Here is a 23,624-nt window from a genome sequence, read left to right as displayed (position 1 = left end):
GGGGAAAGGAAGTCGCGAGAGACACCGGAGCAAATAACGACAGCGCGAATTCGAGCCAAAAGTTTTTTATCTTTCGTTTTATTTTAACTTGTAAAATAATTTTAAAAACATAAATTATATATCCTTTCGCTGTTAGAATTTGATATTAGTCATTTCTTCTCAATCATATATATCACTAAATGACTATATATTGTATTATTTTATTTTTATATATGATAAGATATCATTTAAACAAAATTATATATGTATATTTATGCTAGATAGCTACAAATTAAAAACTGACATTTGATGTAGAATTAATTATTACTAGAACACAACAATGCGCGCGCTTCGCGCGCCACTTAGCTTTTATATTGAACATGCACTTTTTTTTCTTCTGTATATACTCTCACACATTTATCATATTTAGCCCTTCTCTATCTCACGCTCCTTCTCCCCTCTCTAAATTACTAATTATTATTAATGAATTAATTATATTATTTCATATGTTATATACTATCTTACATTTTACTTTCTTATTTAATCCTCGTCTTATCTCTCATGCTTCCCACTTCCACCCTCACGCCTCTCTCTCTCTCTAAACACAATAGTAAATTATATTAATTTTCATGTTTCTTAATATCAACTCTTACATACTTTCACTCATACTTAATCCCCTTTAATAAATTAAAAAATTATATATATCTATGTAATGTTACCTGTTAATTTTCAATCAATTTTCAAAAACTTTCACTTTCTGGCGAACTCTTTAGAAAATTATTGTACGCGTCCGAACGAACTATATGAAACTCGTTAAAAAAATAAATCTGTCGATATTCCGATAGCACTTGACGTGTAGCCTTAGAAATTCAAGTTTTCGGGAAAAATAATTGTTTAAAAATGTTCTAATTAATTATATCACCTGAACTCTTATAGAAACACTATTGTACGCGTCCCGAACTATATGAGAATGCGTTTTAAAATAAATAGATCTGTCGATATTCTATTACAGAACTTGACGTGTATTGTATAGCCTTCGAAAATTCAAGTTTTTCGGGCAAAATAATGTTTAAAAATGTTCTAATTAATTATCACACCTGAACTCTATAGAAAACATATTGTACGCGTTCCCCGAACTATATGAGAAATTGCGTTAAAATAAATAGATCTGTCGATATTCGATTAGCACTTGACGTGTCGCCTTAGAAATTCAAGTTTTTTGAGCAAAATAATTGTTTAAAAAATGTTCTAATTAATTATACACCCTGAATCTCTATAGAAACATATTGTACGCGTCCCGAACTATATGAATATCCGTTAAAATACATAGATCTGTCGATATTCGATTAGCACTTGACGTGTAGCCTTAGAAATTCAAGTTTTTCGGGCAAATAATTGTTTAAAAAATGTTTTAATTAATTATATCACCTGAACTTATAGAAACATATGTACGCGTCCCCGAACTATATGAGAATTACGTTAAATAAAATAGATCTGTCGATATTCGATTAGCACGTTGACGTGTAGCCTTAGAATTCAAGTTTTTGAGCAAAATAATTGTTTTAAAAACTGTTCTAATTAATTATATCACCTGAACTTTATAGAAACATATTGTACGCGTCCCGAAAACTATATGAAAATTGCGTTAAAATAAATAGATCTGTCGATATTCGATTAGCACTTGACTTGTTAGCCTTCCTAGAATTCAAGTTTTTGGGCAAAATAATTGTTTAAAAACTGTTTTTAATTAATTATATACACTGAACTCTATAGAAACATATTTACGGGTCCCCCGAACTATATGAGAATTACGTTTAAATAATAGATCTGTCGATATTCGATAGCACTTGACGTTGTAGCCTTAGAAATTCAAGTTTTTTCGGGCAAAATAATTGTTTAAAAAATGTTTTAATTACTTTATATCAACTGAACTTTATAGAACATATTGTACGCGTCCCAAACTATATGAAATTGCGTTAAATAAATAAATCTGTCGATATTCGATTAGCACTTGACGTGTAGCCTTAGAAATTCAAGTTTTTCGAGCAAACATAATTGTTTTAAAAAATGTTTCTAATTAATTATAACACCTGAACTCTATAGAAACTTGTACGCGTCCCAACTATATGAAAATGCGTTAAAATAAATAAATCGTGATATTTCATTAGCACTTACGTTAGCCTAAAATTCAAGTTTTCGGGCAAAATTTGTTTAAAAGTTTAATTAATTATACACCTGAACTCTATAGAAACATATTGTACGCGTCCCGAACTATATGAAAAACGTTTAATAAATAGATCTGGCGATATTCGATTAGCACGTACGTAGCCTTAGAAATTCAAGTTTTTGGCAAATAATTGTTTAAAAAAATGTTTTAATTAATTATAACACCTAACTTATAGAAACATATGTACGCGTCCCGAACTATATATGAAATGCGTTAAATAAAATAAATAATCTGTCGATATTCGATTAGCATGACGTGTAGCCTTAGAAATTCAAGTTTTTCGGGCAAATAATTGTTTAAAAAATGTTTTAATTAATTATAACACCTGAACTCTTAGAACATATTGTACGGTCTCCGAACTATATGAAAATGCGTTTAAAATAATAGATTGTCGATATCGATTGCACTGACGTGTAGTTAGAAATTCAAGTTTTTGCAAAATAATTGTTTAAAAAATGTTTTAATTAAAATATATCACCTGAACTTTATAGAACATATTGTACGCGTCCGAACTATATGAGATTACGTTAAAATAAAATATCTGTCGATATGTCATTAGCACTTGACGTGTAGCTTAGAAATTCAAGTTTTTCGGCCAAACTAATTGTTTTAAAAATGGTTATTAATTATATCACCTGAACTCTATAGAAACATATTGTCGCGTCCCGAACTAATGAGAATACGTTTAAAATAAATAGATCTGTCGATATTCGATTAGCATTGACGTGTAGCCTAGAAATTCAAGTTTTTCGACAAATAATTGTTTAAAATGTCTAATTAATTAATCACTGAACTTGTATGAAACATATTGTACGCGTCCCGAACTATATGAAAAATTGCGTTAAAATAAATAGATCTGTCGATATTCGATTACTTGACGTGTAGCCTTAGAAATTCAAGTTTTTCGGGCAAAATAATTGTTTAAAAGTTTAATAATTATATACCCTGAACTTTATAGAAACATATTGACGCGTCCCAACTATATGAAAAATTGCGTTAAAAAAATAGATCTGTCGTATTCGATTAGCACTTGACGTGTAGCTTAGAAATTCAAGTTTTTCGGCAAATAATTGTTTAAAAAATGTTTAATTATTATAACACCTGAACTCTATAGAAACATATTGTACGCGTCCCGAACTATAGAAATACGTTAAATAAATAGATCTGTCGATATTCGATTAGCATTGACGTGTTAGCTTAGAAATTCAAGTTTTCGCAAAATAATTGTTTAAAAAATGTTTAATTATTATACACATGAATCTCTATAGAAAACATATTGTACGGTCCCGACTATATGAAATTTCGTTAAATAAATAGATCGTCGATATTCGATTAGCACTTGACTGTGTAGCCTTAGAAATTCAAATTTTTGCACAAATTATTGTTTAAAAGTTTTAATTAATTATAACACCTTAACTCTATAGAAAACTATTGTACGGTCCCGAACTATATGAGATACGTTAAAATAAATAGATCTGTCGATATTCGATTAGCAATTATGAGGTAGCCTTAGAAATTCAGTTTTTCGCAAAATAATGTTTTTTTAAAATGTTTAATAATTATATCAACTAACTTTAGAGAAACATATTGTACGCGTCCCGAACTATATGAGAATACGTTAAAATAATATATCTGTCGATATTCATAGCATTGACGTGTAGCCTTAGAAATTCAAGTTTTTCGGGCAAAAATAATTGTTATAAAATGTTTAATTAATTATACACCTGAACTTATAGAAACCTATTGTACGCGTCCCGAACTATATGAATACGTTAAATAAAATAGATCTGTCGATATTCGATTAGCATTGACGTGTAGCCTTAGAAATTCAAAATTTTTTCGCAAAATAATTGTTAAAAAAGTTAATTAATATATAACCTGAATGATAGAAACATATGTACGGTCCCGAACTTATGAAAATTCGTTTAAATAAATAGATCTGTCGATATTCGATTAGCACTGACTGTAGCCTTAGAAAATCAAGTTTTTTGGGCAAAATAATTGTTTTAAAAAATGTTTTAATTAATTATAACACCTGAACTCTATAGAAACATATTGTTACGGTCCCGAACTATATGAGAATTACGTTAAAATAATAGATCTGTCGATATTCGATTAGCACTTGACGTGTAGCCTTAGAAATTCAAGTTTTCGGGCAAAAAATGTTTAAAAAATGTTAATAAATATATCAACTAACTTTATAGAAAACATATGTACGCGTCCCGAACTTATGAAAATTGCGTTAAAATAAATAGATCTGTCGATATTCGATTAGCACTGACTTGTGCCGTTAGAAAATTCAAGTTTTCGGGCAAAATAATTGTTTAAAAAATGTTTTAATTAATTATATCAACTGAACTTTATAGAAACTATTGTACGGGTCCCGAACTTATGAAATGCGTTAATAAAAAATAGATCTGTCGATATTCGATTAGCACTTGATGTAGCCTTGAAATTCAAGTTTTTCGCAAAATAATGTTTAAAAATGGTAATTAATTATATACACCTGAACTTCTAGAAACTATTTGTACGCGTCCCGAACTATATGAAAACTCGTAAAAAATAGTCTGTCGATATTCGATTAGACTTGACTGTAGCCTTAAATCAATAGTTTTTCGGGCAAAAATGTTTAAAAAATGTTTAATTAATTAACACCCTAACTCTATAGAAACATATTGTACGGGCTCTAAAATATGAAATGCGTTAAAATAAATAGATCTGTCGATATTCGATTAGCTGACATGTAGCCCTAGAAATTCAAGTTTTTTCGGGCAAAATAATTGTTTAAAAAATGTTCTAATTAATATATTCAACTGAACTTTAGTAAGAACATATTGTACGCGTCCCAAACTATATGAAATGCGTTAAAATAAATAAATCGTGCGTATTCATTAGCACTTGAGTAGCCTAAATTCAAGTTTCGAAAATAATTGTTTAAAAAATGTTTTAATAATTATAACACCTGAACTTTAAAAAACTATTGTACGCGTCGAACTATATGAGATAATGCGTTAAAATAAATAGATCTGTCATTCGATTAGCACTTGACGTTAGCCAAATTCAAGTTTTTCGAACAATAATTGTTTTAAAAAATGTTTTAATTATTATAACACTGAACTCTATAGGAACTATTTGTACGCGTCCCAACTATATGAATATCGTTAAATAAATAGATCTGTCGATATTCGATAGCACTTGACTTAGCCTAAAATCAAGTTTTTCGAATAATAATTGTTTAAAAAATGTTTTAATTAATTATACACGAACTCTATAGAAAATATTGAGCGCGTCCCGAACTATATGAATATAGACGTTAAAATAAATAATCTGTTCGATATAGTCATTAGCCTTACGTAGCCTTAGAAATTCAAGTTTTTCGGAAATATTTTTTAAAAAAAAAGGTTTTATTAATGAAACACCATAACTTTAAAAAAACATATTTACGCTCCCGATCTATATGGAAGAACTGCGTTTAAAAAAAACAGCAGAACTCGCAATATCTCACATCAATTCTCATGTCTAGACCTATAAATATAGTTTCCCATAGATAGTTGTGAAAAATACTTTGAAATTGTATATTAATAATTTGTCTATCCGGATGCCAGTTACACCCAAAAAAAAAAATCCAGCACGTGCGCAAACGTACACGCATATATACGTGTTGGTAAAAAAAAATATTTTTTCATTAATTTAATCATCGACTCTTAATAGAAACGTTCTAACTGATTAGGACTTATAGACTTTCGTAATCTCTGTGGTCGATATTCGAAAATACGGTGAGATGTATTATGGATTTTGGAAGTTAGCATCTCATTTATAAATTGTAATTAAATAGAATAATTACGGAAATATTGTTGATACCTATCAAGAACTGTAGACTATGGTGCGACAAGGAATTCGCAGTATTTTTATGAAGCTAAACTTTGAGATGCTAACTTCACACACTTTTAATCGAATCGCGGAAAAAGCGACAACACCTTCGAGAGATGAGAGTATCGATGAATGCCAGCCCTTTTTGAAAGGATTCTCTCTCCCCCCCCTTTCTCTCTCTCTTCTCTCTCTCTCTCTCGCGCGATCCTTCTCTCTTCCTTCGATATTTTATTTGGATTTTTTTCGGGTCCATGATTTTTTGTAATTATTTCAATCAATATCAAAAGTGAAGGGGACAGCGAAAGACACGAGTAGTTGAAAGCTGGAATGATACGAAGTGAAGAAAGTCAACAACGCACGTAAACAACGAGATAACGAGACAGGCCATCAAGACTCGGAAAACGGCAACAATAAATTCGATTTGATTTTTTTGAACATTCAATTTTTTAGATTAGGACTGAAACATGCACGCGCTTCGCGCGCGCCAACTGTTATTTTTTTATTTGTTATTACACCCTGCATAAAATACTATTGCATATAACATATATACAACTCGTTTATTTCTTAAACATTTCGGCCTTTGAAAAAAGGTTACATAGCCTTAATTACATAATAACATAGGACTCTTAATGACTATTTACGCTTTTCTTTGTCATTTCTCGTCTTTAATACATTTTTCATCCATTTTGTACCTATATCTACCTCTGATAACATTTTCCTAACAGAGAAATTTTGTCTTCGCAATTCTGTAAATTCTTCTAATATTGGTTCTAAAGTCTCTACTTTTAAATGTATAGCCTATACTTTTTCCTTTTTCCAATATCTATTCCCTAATGCCTCGTTTCCGCACTTAAATCTCGCTATCATAGACTAACTCCCTACTCTTATTTACCCCACTAAAATATACAAAAGCTTCTCATCTATTTTTATTTCTTTGTACACTCTATTATATTTTGCCCATATTATTTTTTCATATCTTCCTTGTTTTTGTTCGTCTCTGTTTATCTTTCTAACCCTTCCAGTGAGAAATAACCATCAAATCGACATCAATTTGATTTGATCAATGCAATTTATATCAATTCTCCCTTAATTTGATATCAATTTGATGGGTTATTTTTCTAACTAAGTTATGTATATACATAAAGTTTTTTCATAGAATTCCTGATAAGTTTCAGAAATAGTTCCGTTGATTTATTTAAAAAAAATTGATATTTGAAAATATGAGGTGCTATTTTCCCCTGGCACCTCATTAATAAAAATTGAACGTTTTAACAGCAGTTATACTTGCACCCGTAATAGTTCTAGAGTTTTTGATAGATTTTAACAATAGTTCTGTATTCTACATTAAATATATTTAAACAATTTTTTAATTATACGGCTGGCACCGCACTAAAAAAGTAAACTACCATTTTATAGCGAGTTCCAGACGATTACATAGCATTTTTCAATAGTTCAGCAATAGTTCCAAAGCTTTTTGCAGGTTTCGTCGACAATTCCGGTCTTTAAGCATGTTTAAACAATTTTTTTATTAGACGGTTGGCACCGCACTACAAGAGTAAACTACTATTTTATAGCAAATTCCAGACGAGTACATAGCATTTTTCAATAGTTCTGCAATAGTTCTAAGCTTTTTGTAGATTTTGTCGACAGTTCCGGTCTTTAAACATTTTTAAACAATTTTTTATTTGATCCTGTCTCGCACTATCAGATATGAATACTACGCTATGGTATTTAAACTTCAGCCAATTTTATGGTATCTGATAGGTATGTGTTAATAATGTAATTGACATTTTTTAAATTTTAGAGTTGGGTTAGTTAATCTAATTTTTAACTAAGTTAATGAAATTTAATTGATTATGAAATGAATTCTATTATGTTAAAAGTTACGTAAATAAATACTAATTCTATTAAATTTACGTTAAGATTAATTTGTTTCTAGTTTAAGTAAAAGTTAATTTTGAGAAACTTTTTTATATTAAATTAAAAAGTCATATGATTTGTTTAAGTTAAATTACCAACATAATTACAATATTATTTGTGAAATATATTTAATTTTAATATAATATTTTATTTGTAAATCAACTTACAATGTCGCTCTATTGTTAACCAGTAATTCATGACATGTATAAATACTTATCCTTAGAGGTTTAGAAAGAGGTTACTTATAAATACCATTGTTTGTCAAACGAACTGTCGATAAAACCTACAAAAAGCTTTGAAACTATTGCAGAAATATATTGGAGAATGCTGTGTGGTTGTCTGGAACTCGCTATAAAATTGTAGTTTACTCTTGTAGTGCGGTGCCAGCCGTCTAATAAACAAATCGCCTAAAAATGCTAAAAACCGGAACTGTCGACAAAACCTGCATAAAGATTTGGAACTATTGCAAAACTATTAAAAAATGCTATGTACTCGTCTGGAACTTGCTATAAAATGGTAGTTTACTCTTGTAGTGGAGTGCCAGCAGTCTAATAAAAAAAATTGTTTAAAAATACTTAAAGATCGAAAATGTCGACGAAACCTATAAAAGCTTTGTCACTATTGCAGAACTATTGAAAAATGTTATGTACTCGTCTGGAACTCACTATAAAATGGTAGTTTACTCCTGTAGTGCGGTGCCAGCCGTCTAATAAACAAATTACCTAAAAATGCTTAAAGACCGGAACTGTCGACGAAACCTGCAAAAAGCTTTGGAACTATTGCAGAACTATTGAGAAATGCTATGTACTCGTCTGAAACTCGCTATAAAATTGTAGTTTACTTTTGTAGTGCGGTGCCAGCCGTCTAATAAAAAAATTTTTTTTAAATACTTAAAGACCGGAACTGTCGACGAAACCTGCAAAAAGCTTTGGAACTATTGCAGAACTATTGAGAAATGCTAAGTACTCGTCTGAAACTCGCTATAAAATGGTAGGTTACTCTTGTAGTGCGGTGCCAGCCGTCTAATAAAAAAATTTTTTTTAAATGCTTAAAGACTGAAACTGTCGACGAAACCTACAAAAAACTTTAACACTATTGCAGAACTATTAAAATATGCTATGTACTCTTCTGGAATTCGCTATAAAATAGTAGTTTACTCTTGTAGTACGGTGCCAGCCGTCTAATAAAGAAATTGCTTAAAAATGCTTAAAGACCGGAACTGTCGACGAAACCTGCAAAAAGCTTTGGAACTATTGCAGAACTATTAAAATATGCTATGTACTCGTCTGGAACTCGCTATAAAATGGTAGTTTACTCTTGTAGTGCGGTGCCAGCCGTCTAATAAAGAAATTGCTTAAAAATGCTTAAAGACCGGAACTGTCGACGAAACCTGCAAAAAGCTTTGAAACTATTGCAGAACTATTGAAAAATGCTATGTACTTGTCTGGAACTCGCTATAAAATTGTAGTTTACTCTTGTAGTGCGGTGCCAGCCGTCTAATAAAAAAATTCTTTAAAAATGCTTAAAGACCGAAACTGTCGACGAAACCTACAAAAAACTTTGTCACTATTGCAGAACTATTAAAATATGTACTTGTCTGGAACTCGCTATAAAATTGTAATTTATTCTTGTAGTGCGGTGCCAGCCGTCTAATTAAAAAATTCTTAAAAATGCTCAAAGACCGGAACTGTCGACGAAACCTACAGAAAGCTTTGTCACTATTGCAGAACTATTAAAATATGTTATGTATTCGTCTGGATCTCGCTATAAAATGGTAATTTACTCTTGTAGTGCGGTGTTAGCCGTCTAATAAAAAAATTGTTTAAAAATGCTTAAAAACCGGAACTGTCGACGAAATCTGCAAAAAGCTTTGGACCTATTGCAGAACTATTAAAACATGCTATGTACTCTTCTGAAATTCGCTATAAAATGGTAGTTTACTCTTGTAGTGCGGTGCCAGCGGTCTACTAAAAAATTGTTTTAAAATACTTAAAGACCGGAAGTGTCGACAAAACCTGCAAAAAGCTTTGAAACTATTGCAGAACTATTAAAATATGTTATGTACTCGTCTGGCACTCGCTATAAAATGGTAGTTTACTCTTGTAGTGCGGTGCCAGCCGTCTAATAAAAAAATTGCTTAAAAATGCTTAAAGACCGGAACTGTCGACGAAATCTACAAAAGCTTTGACATTATTGCAGAACTTTTAGAAAATGTCATAAAGTTGACTGAAACTCGCCAAACAGTGGTACTTTACTCTTGTGGTGCAATGCCAACAGCCAAATTAAAAAACTGTTTAAATATATTTAATGTACAGAACTATTGCTAAAATCTATCAGGAACTTTAGAACTATTACGGGTGCAAGTAGAACTGCTGTTAAAATGTTCAATTTTCATTAATGAGGTGCCACTGAAAGTTAGCACCTCATTTTTTTAAATATTTTATGTATTCGTATGGAACTCGCTATAAAATGGTAATTTACTCTTGTAGTGCGGTGCCAGCCGTCTAATAAAAAAATTGCTTAAAAATGCTTAAAAACCTGATATGTCGACGAAACTTGCAAATAGCTTCGGAATTATTACAGAATTATTGAAAAATGCTATGTACTCGTCTGGAACTCGCTATAAAATGGTAGTTTACTCTTGTAGTGCGGTGCCAGCCGTCTAATAAAAAAATTGCTTAAAAATGCTTAAAAACCTGATATGTCGACGAAACTTGCAAATAGCTTCGGAACTATTACAGAATTATTGAAAAATGCTATGTACTCGTCTGGAACTCGCTATAAAATGGTAGTTTACTCTTGTAGTGCGGTGCCAGCCGTCTAATAAAAAAATTGTTTAAAAATGCTTAAAGACCGGAACTGTCGACGAAACATATAAAAAGCTTTGAAACTATTGCGGAACTGTTAGAAAATGCCATAAAGTTAGTTGAAACTCGCCAAAAAGTGGTACCTTACTCTTGTAGTGCAATGCCAACAGCCAAATTAAAAAACTGTTTAAATATATTTAATGTACAGAACTATTGCTGAAATCTATCAGGAACTCTAGAACTATTACGGGTGCCAGTACTATATTGTTACTCCATCGCTGTTAGAAGGATAGAGAAGAGACGTTGAACCCCACGACAGTAACACATATTTATCAAGTAATTTTTAATTATCTTAATTATCTTTTTTGCCAATACATTAAATATAATTATAATTCTTTTTTTTATTTGTATTAATTAAAAAATTAATATATTGTTATTTAAAATGTATATTTTTAATTGCAGGTATGTTTAACTGAATACCATATCTAATTGTATATAATTGTATGTGGCGCCATATATAATGCTGTGTTAGTAGTGCATTTTGTATATAATTATATATAGCATTATATACAACTATATAGTCATATATAGCCATATATATTAATGTGGCTAATCTGGGTCCATATATAATCAGATATAGCACCATATCTAATTTTATATAATTGTATGTGACGCCAGATATAATGCTATGTGAGCATCCTATATATAATTATATATAGCATTATATATGGCGCCATATACAATTAGATATGCAGACTTGCCCGCTAGTTAGAGCGCGGCGCCGTCGATAGGCGGCGTACTCTCTCAGGAGCAAAGTGCAGTCGATCGGCTACATAAAGATCACTCGTAGCGTGGTTAAGGCAAGCAAAAATTAGCTTCTTGTTCCTGTCTGATGTGGAAGAGGACTGCCACTATTTTTATGATTACTCATTAGAAATATCTATATATGGTTATTTATATATAAATATTTATATATCTGTATATGGTTACATACAATCTGATTGTATATAATGTTAATTATATATAATCATATATGATTATATATAATTATATGTGGTTGTATATAATTATATATGGCTATGTGGTTATATATGTTTATATATAGTTACATACAATCGTATACGATTGTATAATGCCATTTTTTTATATGATTGTATATAATGTCATTTGAAGATTTGAAAGAAAATAATGTTATTGAACTTTTACGAGAAAGAAATCTTGATATCTCAAAATTGAGTGTACCAATTTATTTGGATTGGTTGCAATTGAAAACTCACATTAATATTATCTCATGAAAAAATAATTTAGATATAATTATATATAATTATTTTTTCTCGGAAAGATGCATATATAGACTCAGTTGTTCTTATTCTTTCATATATGAAACTATATATGACTTTATAGGATTATATATATATATCTATATATGATTACTCAACTTCAATAGGTACAATCAGATATGACCTGATATTATTATATATAATCATATAAAGCATTTGCATTTCTTCAGATATAAGCCGGCAAGAACAATGGAGTCCATATATAAAAATATATATAAATATATATAAATTATATATAAATTATATATAGTGCCCATAAATAATTTATATATAATTATATATGCTGGTATATATAAATCATATATAATTACATATAATTATATATAACGTCATATATAATTATATCTAAATTATGTTTTCCTGAAATAATATTAATGTGAGTTTTCAATTGCAACCAATCCAATTAAATCGGTACACTCAATTTTGAGATATCAAGATTTCTTTCTCGTAAATTCATTATTTACATTATACATAATAATTTTGTTTTAGTAAAATGAAATTGTATGTAGGCACATTGTAAAGCCTCTTGAATGGCAAACTGGATTTACATGTGTGTATATTACATATGAATCTGATCTGAAGAAAATAATGTTATTGAACTTTTACGAGAAAGAAATCTTGATATCTCAAAATTGAATGTACCGATTTAATTTGATTGATTGCAATTAAAAACTCACATTAATATTATCTTATGAAGAAATAATTTAGATATAATTATATATGACGTATTTAAATATATTTGATTGATTTTATTGATCTTTCGACTGATTTGTGAATGTATATGTACTTAACGTTTTTTTTTTACTTTTATAAGGTTTTGATAGAATTTATCTTCTTTTTGTAAAAATCAAGTGATAGTGTTTCTTACATAATTTATTTAAATTGATTTATTTATTATACATTATTCATTTTTTAATTATAAACATATGTAGATGTACATAACATTATTAATATTTATATTGAATATACATGTATACGGCAATCATATTTGTTAATGCACATATGTTTAAATTCTAATAACAATATTAGTAAAAACACAATATAAACACAACAAATAACATTAATATAAATAAAATTATATATGTATATACATATATACAGGGTGACAGCTAACTGGCAGCCAATCTGTAATAGATAGATATATATAGATATACTAATAGATAGATGTATAGATATACTAATATAGAAATAAACATAAATATATATATATATATTTACGTTTATTTGTATATTAATATATCTATTAGTATATTTGTATACATCTATCTATTAGTATATCTATATATATATATATACATATATCTATCTATTACAGATTGGCTGCCGGTTAGCTGTCACCCTGTATATATGCATATACATATATAATTTTAATTATATTAATGTTATTTGTTGTGTTTATATTGTGTTTTACTAATATTGTTATTAAAATTTATACATATGTGCATTAACAAATATGATTGCCGTATAGTCATGTATATTCAATATAAATATTAATAATGTTACGTACATCTACATATGTTTATAATTAAAAAATGAATAATGTATAATAAATAAATCAATTTAAATAAAATTATGTAAGGAACAAACTATCACTTGATTTTTACAAAAAGAAGATAAATTCTACCAAAATATAACCAAAATATATTTTTACCTTATAAAAGTAAAAAAGAAACGTCAAGTACATACACATTCAAAATCAGTACAAGATCAATAAAATTAATCAAATATATTTAAAAAACTTCGAAAAATCCTCCAAAGAATAAAAATTTATTCAAAAATTATTTAAGAAATGAAAATGTTTACCAATTATAAATATTGAAACAAAAACTTAACATGTTCGAGTAGCATTAATTATATACTTGTATACTTATCAATATCAATAACATAATATTTATACCTTCTTTTTTCTTATCTTATTTTAATCCTGATCCTTATCTTGTTTCCCGTTTCTTTCTCTCTTTCTCTCTTTTTTTCGTACCACACAATTTTTTTTTCTTAATTTTATATTCTCAACTGCGAGGTTATTTAATTCGCCATACAATATTTTTAGCAGTAATGCCTGTAATTGTCAACTATATATTTAAACTTATTATAATAAGAACTTAATTAATATACATACATTTACATAACAATATATCAATTTTTTAATCAATACAAATAAAAAAATTATAATTATATTTAATGTATTGGCAAAAAAAATAATTAAGATAATTAAGAATTACTTGATAAATACGTGTTTCTGTCGTGGCGTCCAACGTCTCTTCCTTACCCTTCTAACAGCGATGGTGATACAAAAATGGTTATATCATAATATTATTATATTAAATTAAATATGTCATAATATATTGTATTAAATTTCAACTTACTTTGTTAAGCATCAGTTAAACGTATCTGCAATTCAAAACAAATACTCTCTGCTATTTTATAATCTTCCAGTCTAAGTAATTTTTTCCCGGTATTTTTCTTGCTTCTTTTTGTGTCTTTCCGTCTCTCGTTAAACAGTCAAACTGTCAAAAACTGTCAACTATATAAACTGTCAAACTTCACACACGAACGAAGCGAGTCAAGCGCGAGACAGCCAATCGCGATCGGAATAAAGAGGCAACAATGCAATCGCGATTAGCAGGCAACTTTAGGGTTACATGGCTATTTTATAAGAGGATAGGATAGGATATATATGTTATGTACTAGAGAGAAAAGCAGCCGGTCTAGTGATGCGATTTTGAATCTGCAATGCTTTAAAATAAAGTCACAGTTAAATCACCGGTCTTTGATATAAGATATTTTATATATAAACCTATTATTTTAATTTATGGTAAAATAGTTTTAGACTTATCGATACATACTGAGATGCAGCGAAATTGATACTACATTAAAAAATCTGTAATTTTATCTACATTTTATTATATTATTATTTTTATTTTAATGTAAAATAGTATATGACAAGAAATATTGACAAAAAAATAAAAAAGCACATATTCACACAAAAGAGGATTGATTGATTCTATTCAGCAGATCGAGATGGTGGAGGGCTTCAGATTGATCTGTTTTGACCGATTGAAATTTTAAAACTAAAATAATAACTAATACTGTAAAATTACTTAAAGATGGATTTTATATATAATATACATATAGTCTCTTTAATGATATATGAGCGAGGAAATACTGGCGATATGATCATTATTATATAAAAGCCATTTTATATAATTTAATTCTGGCTTACGAATGCAGAAAGCGCAGATCGCAGTTAAACAAATTAATTACGGTTAGTTTTCATATTTTTCTTCCTTTTTCTGTTTCTTTTTAAGCATGCTGTCCACGTACTCTTTGCGTTTCAACACGAATTTCATTGTAACGTACGAACGCCTTTGTAACGATTAGATCATCATCATTATCATCATTATTGTTGTCATCACCCCGGCGGCTTTCGTTTGCGCCAACTGAATTATCATAAGTATATCCCGGATGCGATTATTATCATTAAGAATAACCGACCCTTGGTTCTCTCTCTCTCTCTCTCTCTCTTTCCTTTTTCTTTTTCATTTACTCCTCCTTCATCTTCCGTTCGTCTTTTCCCGAAGAGATAAGATGACCGACCACGCGCGCCCTGTCATGGCCCACGCGACATTTATTACAACCAATCGGCTCTTCAAATAATCGTTCTAAGCGACACGGACAATTCTCTCATCTGATTAAATTCCATACGTCCTGGAATGCGTCACTTTGTAAATAATCAATAATCATGCATATATAACGAGATCATGTTGTCTAATCAACTAAGAGAAAGATTCGTCCCGTAGAAAACAAGAGAACTAATTAATTGAAATTTTATTTTACAAAATTATGAATATTTGTGAAAAATAAATATTAATTTCAAATAAATTAATTTTAAATAAATCCATTGCTTCGACTCTCGTTAACTTTTGCGTTTTTTTTTTTTTAATATCTAGTTTATTTTATTTTCTGTGCATAAAACAAAACAATTACAATAATCATGTTTTAGGAGAAAAAAGTAAAACGAAAACAAGAGAATGTGGCTGAAATAATTTCGGCTTTACTATGGGTCGGTTGTTCCAACTTCTTGGTAAACTTATCTATCAGGTAAATATATGTTTGTCTTTATTTATTTAAGAAAAGAAATGAAGATACACACATGCTTACCTGGTAGGTAAGTTTATCAAGAAGTTGGGACAAGCGGCCCTATATAAAGATAATAACGCCAAGTATATACATATATCTTTTAATTATTATGTACATTGAAGTATATTCATATTCCAGTCTATACACATATTATATTTTATAAATTTGCACTTTGATATACAAAGACAATTATATATATTGTGACGTGGCAAGCCCGCTGCTGCGAAGCAATGTCTCTCCGCTGTCAAAAAGACCAGACCAAGTCTCCTCGAGGAACGCAAAAGTCTCGAAACCAGGGAATCGCGTCTTAATTTTTATTTTTATTTTATTTACGTCCCATATTTTCTGTTGTTCATATTTCACCTTGCCGAACAACGCGACACGGAGGATAAGCCGAAAGCCGAAAAATTTCACGGGGAGAGACCGAGAGAGATGGGGAGAGACCGGCAGAGACGGTGAGAGACCGGGAGAGACGGGGAGAGACCGAGAGAGACGGGGAGAGACCTGGAGAGATGGGGAGAGACCGGGAGAGATGGGTGAGACGGGGAGAGACGGGGAGAGACCGGGAGAGACGGGGAGAGACCGAAAGAGACGGGGAGAGACTTGGAGAGATGGGGAGAGACCGGGAGAGACGGGGAGAGACCGGGAGAGACGGGGAGAGACCGGGAGAGACGGGGAGAGACCGGGAAAGCCGGGCGAAGTTGAGGTGGTGAGACGGAAGCTGATCGAAGGGAAGAGGCGGAGGATAGAGCAGAGACTAGACAGCGATCGAGCCACGTTTTAGTGTTCGGAATTGTGAAGCGTCTGCCATTAGCGGGACAGTTAGTTTGATGCTTTGCGCATGTGGCCGGTCGCGGGCGAGGAGAGCCTTGCGCCCGCTTTGTCGCAAGCTAAAGGGGCAGATCCGAGACCGAGGCAAACCTCCTGGAAGAAAACGTGCGTTGTGTCGCGTCGGACTAACGCGATAAACACACGCGGAGTTGCGCGCGCCACGCGATCAGAGAGCGTCGTTAACCGGCTATCGAGCCGTCCTGAAAGCAAGTATATCACGAGATTGCCGGAGCATCCTCGCAGCGTTGCTCTGGATTATTCAAACGTTACGCGTGGAAGCGAGAGAGAGAGAGAGAGTTGGACGTAGGCGCGAGGGCCGCGAGGGAGCACGCGGCAGCTTAGCGCTGATACATCGCCAGTACAACCCTTGCGCATCCCTTTTGTGTCACGAATCTTGGAGCCGTTACTTTCCGCCAGTGCCCGTAGACCATGATTCTTGCGATTTACTTGATTTCGTCTTACTTATCTTTTCTAATTTTCTTCTACTTAAGTTTTTTTTCGTCATACTCATCTGTCATTGAAATCACTAAATAAATTGTTAACTCTTTACTTATTTAGATTTGAATGTATTATTCTGTTTACCAGTCTATCGCGTTATTATCGGAACCGCCTTGTTTCACTACCCTGCCCCTCTGCCGTTAGGTCGAGCTAGCTAATCCTCGCGAATGGATCGAAATCGATATTTTATAGAATTCACGTCGCAAATTGACCTCGTTGATGTGCGCGTCTCTGGTGCCAAACTTTTCCAGAATATCGTGAAACGGTCGAGATCTATTCGTAAGGTCACCTTTTACTCGTTTTGATCGTGGTGATTCCACTGTGGAAAGTACTCGTGACTATATATTATATATACATACATACATTGTATATATATATATATATATATATATATATATATATATATATATATATAATTATGAAACTAATATTTTATTCATGTATATTTTTATTTACACATTTCATATAGCAATTTTATTTGTAATTTCATAAGAAAAGAATTTGTCGCATTTAAACTGATACGTATTTCATAATTTTCAATCGTGATAATATATATAAGAATGAATCACATTATATAAATTACGTTGTAAAGAGTACATTATCGCGTAAAGATAAATTTTGTTACACTCTTATATATAAAATATAAAATTACTTTCTCGCTTATACGTTGTTATTACAGTCTCACAGTGTATAATCATACTATATTTTATGTATAATTATAATAATATAAATTATCATAAAGAAAAGAATAACAGGAGAAAGAATATACTCCGCAACGTGGCTAAGCAGACACGGGGAACGCTATAGACACCATATTAGTCATGGTGTAAGGATACCTTACACTATAAGGTATCCACACTGTAAGTATCCTTACACCATGATATTAGTGTGCACTACTAAAAAAGAGAGATAGAGAGAAAGCTGTATAGAATGCTATATTACTGTGGATAACCATTATATTTTCTAGCTACACCTCCCCCCCCCCATCTAAAAAAAACCTTACACTTTCTCTTGTTATTCTTTCTTTCATGTAAATTACAAATACTATTTTGTCGACATTGGAAACCATTTGTTTTAATTGCATTGTACAAGAATCTCTCTCTCTCTCTCTATATATATATATATATATAGCTAGGAAATATGCTGTTTGCTTTTAATTCATTTATTATAGTCATAATAATGACATTATCGAAAATGTACTTGCAATAAAATCTTAAAGTATATTACTAAATTATTCAATTATAACAGTAATGAAATATTAAGTTCTTGTACAATTCAATTAAAATATATTATTTTATATATATCTAAGCAAAATTACTTTTCTTGTCCAAGCTAATACGCAGTCAATAATATAAATAAAAAGAAGGAAACAATTTTTTTTTATATCACCAGCACCATTTTTCAGTTCTGCTTCAAAGAAGAATTATATGTATGGATACACATAAATATGAAATGTAAGTAATGTACAGATATTACGAACAGATACATCGTTTCTTTGCAGTAATAAAAGAAAAATAAATATATATATACACACATATTAATATATTTTATACTACATATATGTAGTATAAAATATATTAATATATCACATAAACTATATTTATGTATTATCAATATATATGCATTTTTAAATATATTTAGAATTAAAAATAATAAAAAGAATGAGAGCTATGGAAAGGAAGTCATGGAAAAATATAAAAGAGTATTTTAAATTATTGCTTTTACAAAGAATGTAACATATGTATCTGATTGTAAGAAATTTGCGAGATTGATTTTAAATAATCGCATATTTTGTGTGTGTGCTATGTAAATTACATAAAATTTAAATTGGACGGGGAGTTTTTTGGCACGTACTGGTCCATAGCTTAATGGCACTTTCACGCCACTTCTGAAAGTGGATACATTAATCGTATCATTACACTTAAATTTCTATAATTGTTCTACAATATCATGATCATTTTTGTAAGAAGACTGTTTAAAACTGTTTTTTTGAGAATGCTTAGTCCTTTGTAATTCCTTCGCGAAATACACTATGGTTTTCTTCAGACCTTCAGCCAAAGGAACCTTGGGCTCCCAATTTAAATATTTTTTTGCTCTAGTGATGTCTGGTCTTCTTCTCTGCGGATCATCTTCAACCGCCGCGAGTTCAACTATTTCACTGGTAGCACCCACTAAGTTTTTTATTATACTTGCAAATTCTAAAACAAATTAAAACATTAAATCAAACTTCAAATATTAAAATGTCAAATATCAAGAATAATAAACGGTTCTTACTTTCGATTGTATGCTCCACAGGATTTCCAATATTCACAGGTAATGTGTAATTTGATGCCATTAATGCTACCAATCCGTCTACTAAATCAGATACGTATTGAAATGATCGCGTCTGTTTTCCACTGCCATAAATCGTAATCGAATTATTTTGTAAAGCCTGTAGGATAAAATTTGAGACGACGCGACCGTCATTCATATGCATTCGCGGGCCAAAAGTGTTGAAAATTCGTGCAACTCGGACAGAGACTCCTTCTTGTCTCATGTAAGCGTAGCTTAATGTCTCAGCAACCCGTTTTCCTTCGTCATAGCATGCCCGCGGACCTATATTTCAACAATTTAAATTACACTTCTCCAAGGAAATATAACTTAAGAAAAAAAAAAAAAGAAAAACATGTATTTGCACCAGACATCTTACCGATGGGATTGACGTGACCCCAATAAGTTTCGGACTGCGGATGCTCGTTAGGATCTCCGTACACTTCCGACGTGCTCGCAATTAATACTCGTGCACCAACTCGTTTTGCAAGTCCTGAAATATCGTTGAAAAAAAGAGAAAGAGAAAGAGAGAGAGAGAGAGAGAGAGAGAGAGAGAAAAGAAAGAGAAGAAAAAAAAATTATATACAATGTTATTTCAAATATCTTCATTTTCAAATTCAGTTTTATCATTCAGTTCTTTTTCAGCTCACCAAGCATATTTATTGTGCCCAAAGTATTCGTCTTGATCGTTTTCACGGGATTTAACATGTAGTGCGGTGGACTGGCTGGACTAGCGAGATGATAGATCTCATCGACCTCCAGGTACAACGGCCTCACGATATCGTGGTGCACCAACTCGAAGTTCTCATGACCGACCCAATGCTCCACATTTCGCTTTCTACCGGTGAAGAAATTGTCGACGACTATTACTTCGTGTCCGGCGAGCATCAGACGGTCGACCAAGTGGGAACCGACGAAACCCGCGCCTCCCGTTACCAGTATTCGTTTCCGGTTCTTATAGTTCAAGAATTTCACCGTCGGGAAATCCTTTGCTACCCCGTTCTTAATCGCCGCCTCCAAATGCTGGAGCTTACCCTCCAGCTCGCGGATTCGAACCTTCGCCTCCTCGATGTCCTTGATGTCTCCATCGGATGGCTCGGTGATTTCATTCTTGTCGTCCAAGCCAACTTTATTCTCACTGAGTATGACGCGATGTCGACCACGGTTAAAAGATTGTTCCTCTTCTGTAGTTACTAGAGTTTTGTAAAAGCCTAGAACTGTTATAAACATAAAAAAATAATTATACAGATCTATTCCTTATGCATTTTCAACAATATAATATTTAGATTCGTAACGTATTAATGAGCAAAATTATAAAGTATAAAGAATAAAAATTAAAAAAAAGCTTATTATAAATTCGAGGCATTCTTTTTTTATAAACAAAATCAAGTATAAATTACATATTAACTTATTGTTTAAAAAAATGCACATATGTATATAAATATTCTATATCTATTATTTTATTATATTATTTTATAAATATAAATAAATTCTTATAAAAGTCATAGAGGTTCAATAAAATGTCCAGATTGATATAATGGTAAATGTTTTTTGCTTTTTGTAATATTTAATTTATTTATCTAATATATCGTTCACTAATAGCAGTCTATTTAAAATAAACCATATGCAATCGTAACAATGTTTTAGATTATTTTAGAATGTTAGAATAACTGATTTGAAATTTCAATATTGCATGATGTTACGAACTTTTGCAAAATGTATAAAAATAAAATTAATACTTTTGTTATTATACAGCGATCTGTTATCCATCACAAACAGAATGACTCTCTATATTATATGTACAGTTTAAGACACAAGACATTATTTATTATGCGTTACTAAAGAGAAGACTTAAAATATAAAATATTATCTCAAAATTATAAATATCAGCCATTCTGCTAAGATCTTTACTCTCCATTTCTCGTTCGGCGTGTTCAATGGCTCAGCGCGAATGGCCAAATGTTACATAATTACGTAAATTATACACCGCTTATATATTTGCGGTCCGAAAGAAAGAAAACTTTCCGATTGTCATTTTTTAAATTTAAATATTAATATAATTCTTATTTTACGAAAAACAAGATCGGAAGAGAATGTTATTTATTATTCGCGCTCAGTTATCTTTAGTCCTGTTCTTTTTAGTTGAACTTGCACTTTTTTTTCAGGTTAGAAAGGAAAGAAGAAAAAATAAACTGTGCAAGAAATTCAGCTAAAAAGAACAGATTTTTTGTTTACATTTGTATGCCGAAGTAATCGGAACAGCACTTGTTAGCATTGAAGTGAAAAAAATACGAAACGCTTCGCATTTTCTTTGGAAAAAATTTAATCGAAATTAAAAGTTCGGTTATCGTTATCGATAAAAGTTATGTAGATTAAATCTCTCAATAATACGGCATTATGCAACATCGCGACATGTAATCACAAGTGTCTAATTATTACAGTGATTCAATTGTCAAAGGACGTCTCAAACTTGTACAGAAACGAGAAAATGCCGAAAAATTACTTTCAAAAATATTCCTTTGTTTTATTTGATGGAAAATTACTCTATCAACGACTTGTAACCTTCGGAAAACATTCAATCGTATATTTTGTCGAGTTTTACTCACGCACATGAGAGATAAATGCACGACGGAAACATTAAAAAGCACTAATTTTGCAACATTATACTAGCGTGAGTCATTTTTAGTACTTTAGCACTACTTTAGTAGCAGAGCGTACTACTGCGTACTCCAAGAACCGTATAATGATCGTTACGTAAACATAAAAAAACAGACAACTTAAAAAAAAAACAGCCGAAACAGAATACAACGAACAATAAATTATAGATCTGTGAGCGAGAAAGGGGAAGGGCAAGGGCGAGAAGCCAAGGGATTTGAAAAATCGCCTGACGCTGTATTCGCGAGAATACAAAACAAAACCAAGTAAATTAGGAGATCGTACGACATCACTATCACTGAATTTATTGCATTGTCCGATCGCGGCGCATTAACCGCGAATAAATCACCGTTGCTCGGGGTGCAAAGGAGTCCGGACGGATCCGGACCGTACGAGTTTTAAAACGAGGCGCTCCTGCGACGACAGCTCTCGTTTACCTAGGTATCCATAACCTTATCCGGGATTAAAAAAACTCACTCACCCAGCAGCACACAAACCGCGAAGATCGCGACCTGCTTCATCTTGCGTTGCGTGACAACCATGCTTCAAATTCGCACATGACTCGCTCCCACACACAAAATCGCACTTACGTCACGGCCCCCGTCGCTGCACGCCGCCACGGTAGACGACGACGGGCGTCGCGTTCGCCCGCGCGACACGGGAGACGCGGGTTCGTGGAATCGAGCCAGTTTGACTAACTACCGATTTCACAGTGTACACACGGGATTAGGAAACATAACCTCCGCGACGAATGGACATCGACCGAACGTGCATTCGATCGTGCTCCGCGATGCACCTGCACCATGCACGCGCCGCGACGTGCTCGTGGTTTGGTTATTGACGCGGTATCGCGGTGCCGTCGGAGACGACAGAGGACGGAAACACGAGACACAAGTGTTGCCATCTAAACAGTAACATTCGGAAATTCAAGCGAAGATTTACCCGTCGTGTAATACATGACATTAGGATAATATAATAAAAAAATAACGTTAACTTTATAATTTATTTTATTTATTCAAATTATTACAATATCGCGAGACGATTTGC

The 23,624-nt window shown here is 31.7% G+C and overlaps 1 protein-coding gene across 1 annotated transcript; it reads right to left on the bottom strand.

Moving 5' to 3' along the window:
* Positions 1–18,042: 18,042 nt before the first annotated feature.
* On the bottom strand, positions 18,043–23,403 carry LOC105838727 (UDP-glucuronic acid decarboxylase 1). Its single transcript, XM_012684482.3, has 5 exons — positions 23,059–23,403; positions 20,573–21,139; positions 20,302–20,415; positions 19,887–20,207; positions 18,043–19,810 (listed from the first exon to the last, which is right to left on the bottom strand). The coding sequence occupies exons 1-5, from the start codon at positions 23,117–23,119 to the stop codon at positions 19,542–19,544; spliced, it is 1,332 nt and encodes a 443-aa protein (XP_012539936.1). The 5' UTR covers positions 23,120–23,403; the 3' UTR covers positions 18,043–19,541.
* Between the last annotated feature and the right edge of the window lie 221 nt (positions 23,404–23,624).

The sequence above is a fragment of the Monomorium pharaonis genome, unplaced genomic scaffold, assembly GCF_013373865.1.
Source record: "Monomorium pharaonis isolate MP-MQ-018 unplaced genomic scaffold, ASM1337386v2 scaffold_375, whole genome shotgun sequence".
Taxonomy (NCBI): Eukaryota; Metazoa; Arthropoda; class Insecta; order Hymenoptera; family Formicidae; genus Monomorium; species Monomorium pharaonis.
This window is presented reverse-complemented; position numbering and strand designations above follow the sequence as displayed.

Bases quoted from the DNA above. Each gene is read 5' to 3' on its own strand.
- LOC105838727 (XM_012684482.3), bottom strand. From the start codon at position 23,119: ATGGTTGTCACGCAACGCAAGATGAAGCAGGTCGCGATCTTCGCGGTT. The intron at 21,140-23,058 runs GTGAGTGAGTTT...TGTTTATAACAG, and splicing joins CGCGGTTTGTGTGCTGCTGG to TTCTAGGCTTTTACAAAACT. The intron at 19,811-19,886 runs GTAAGAACCGTT...AATTTGTTTTAG, and splicing joins TGTGGAGCATACAATCGAAA to AATTTGCAAGTATAATAAAA.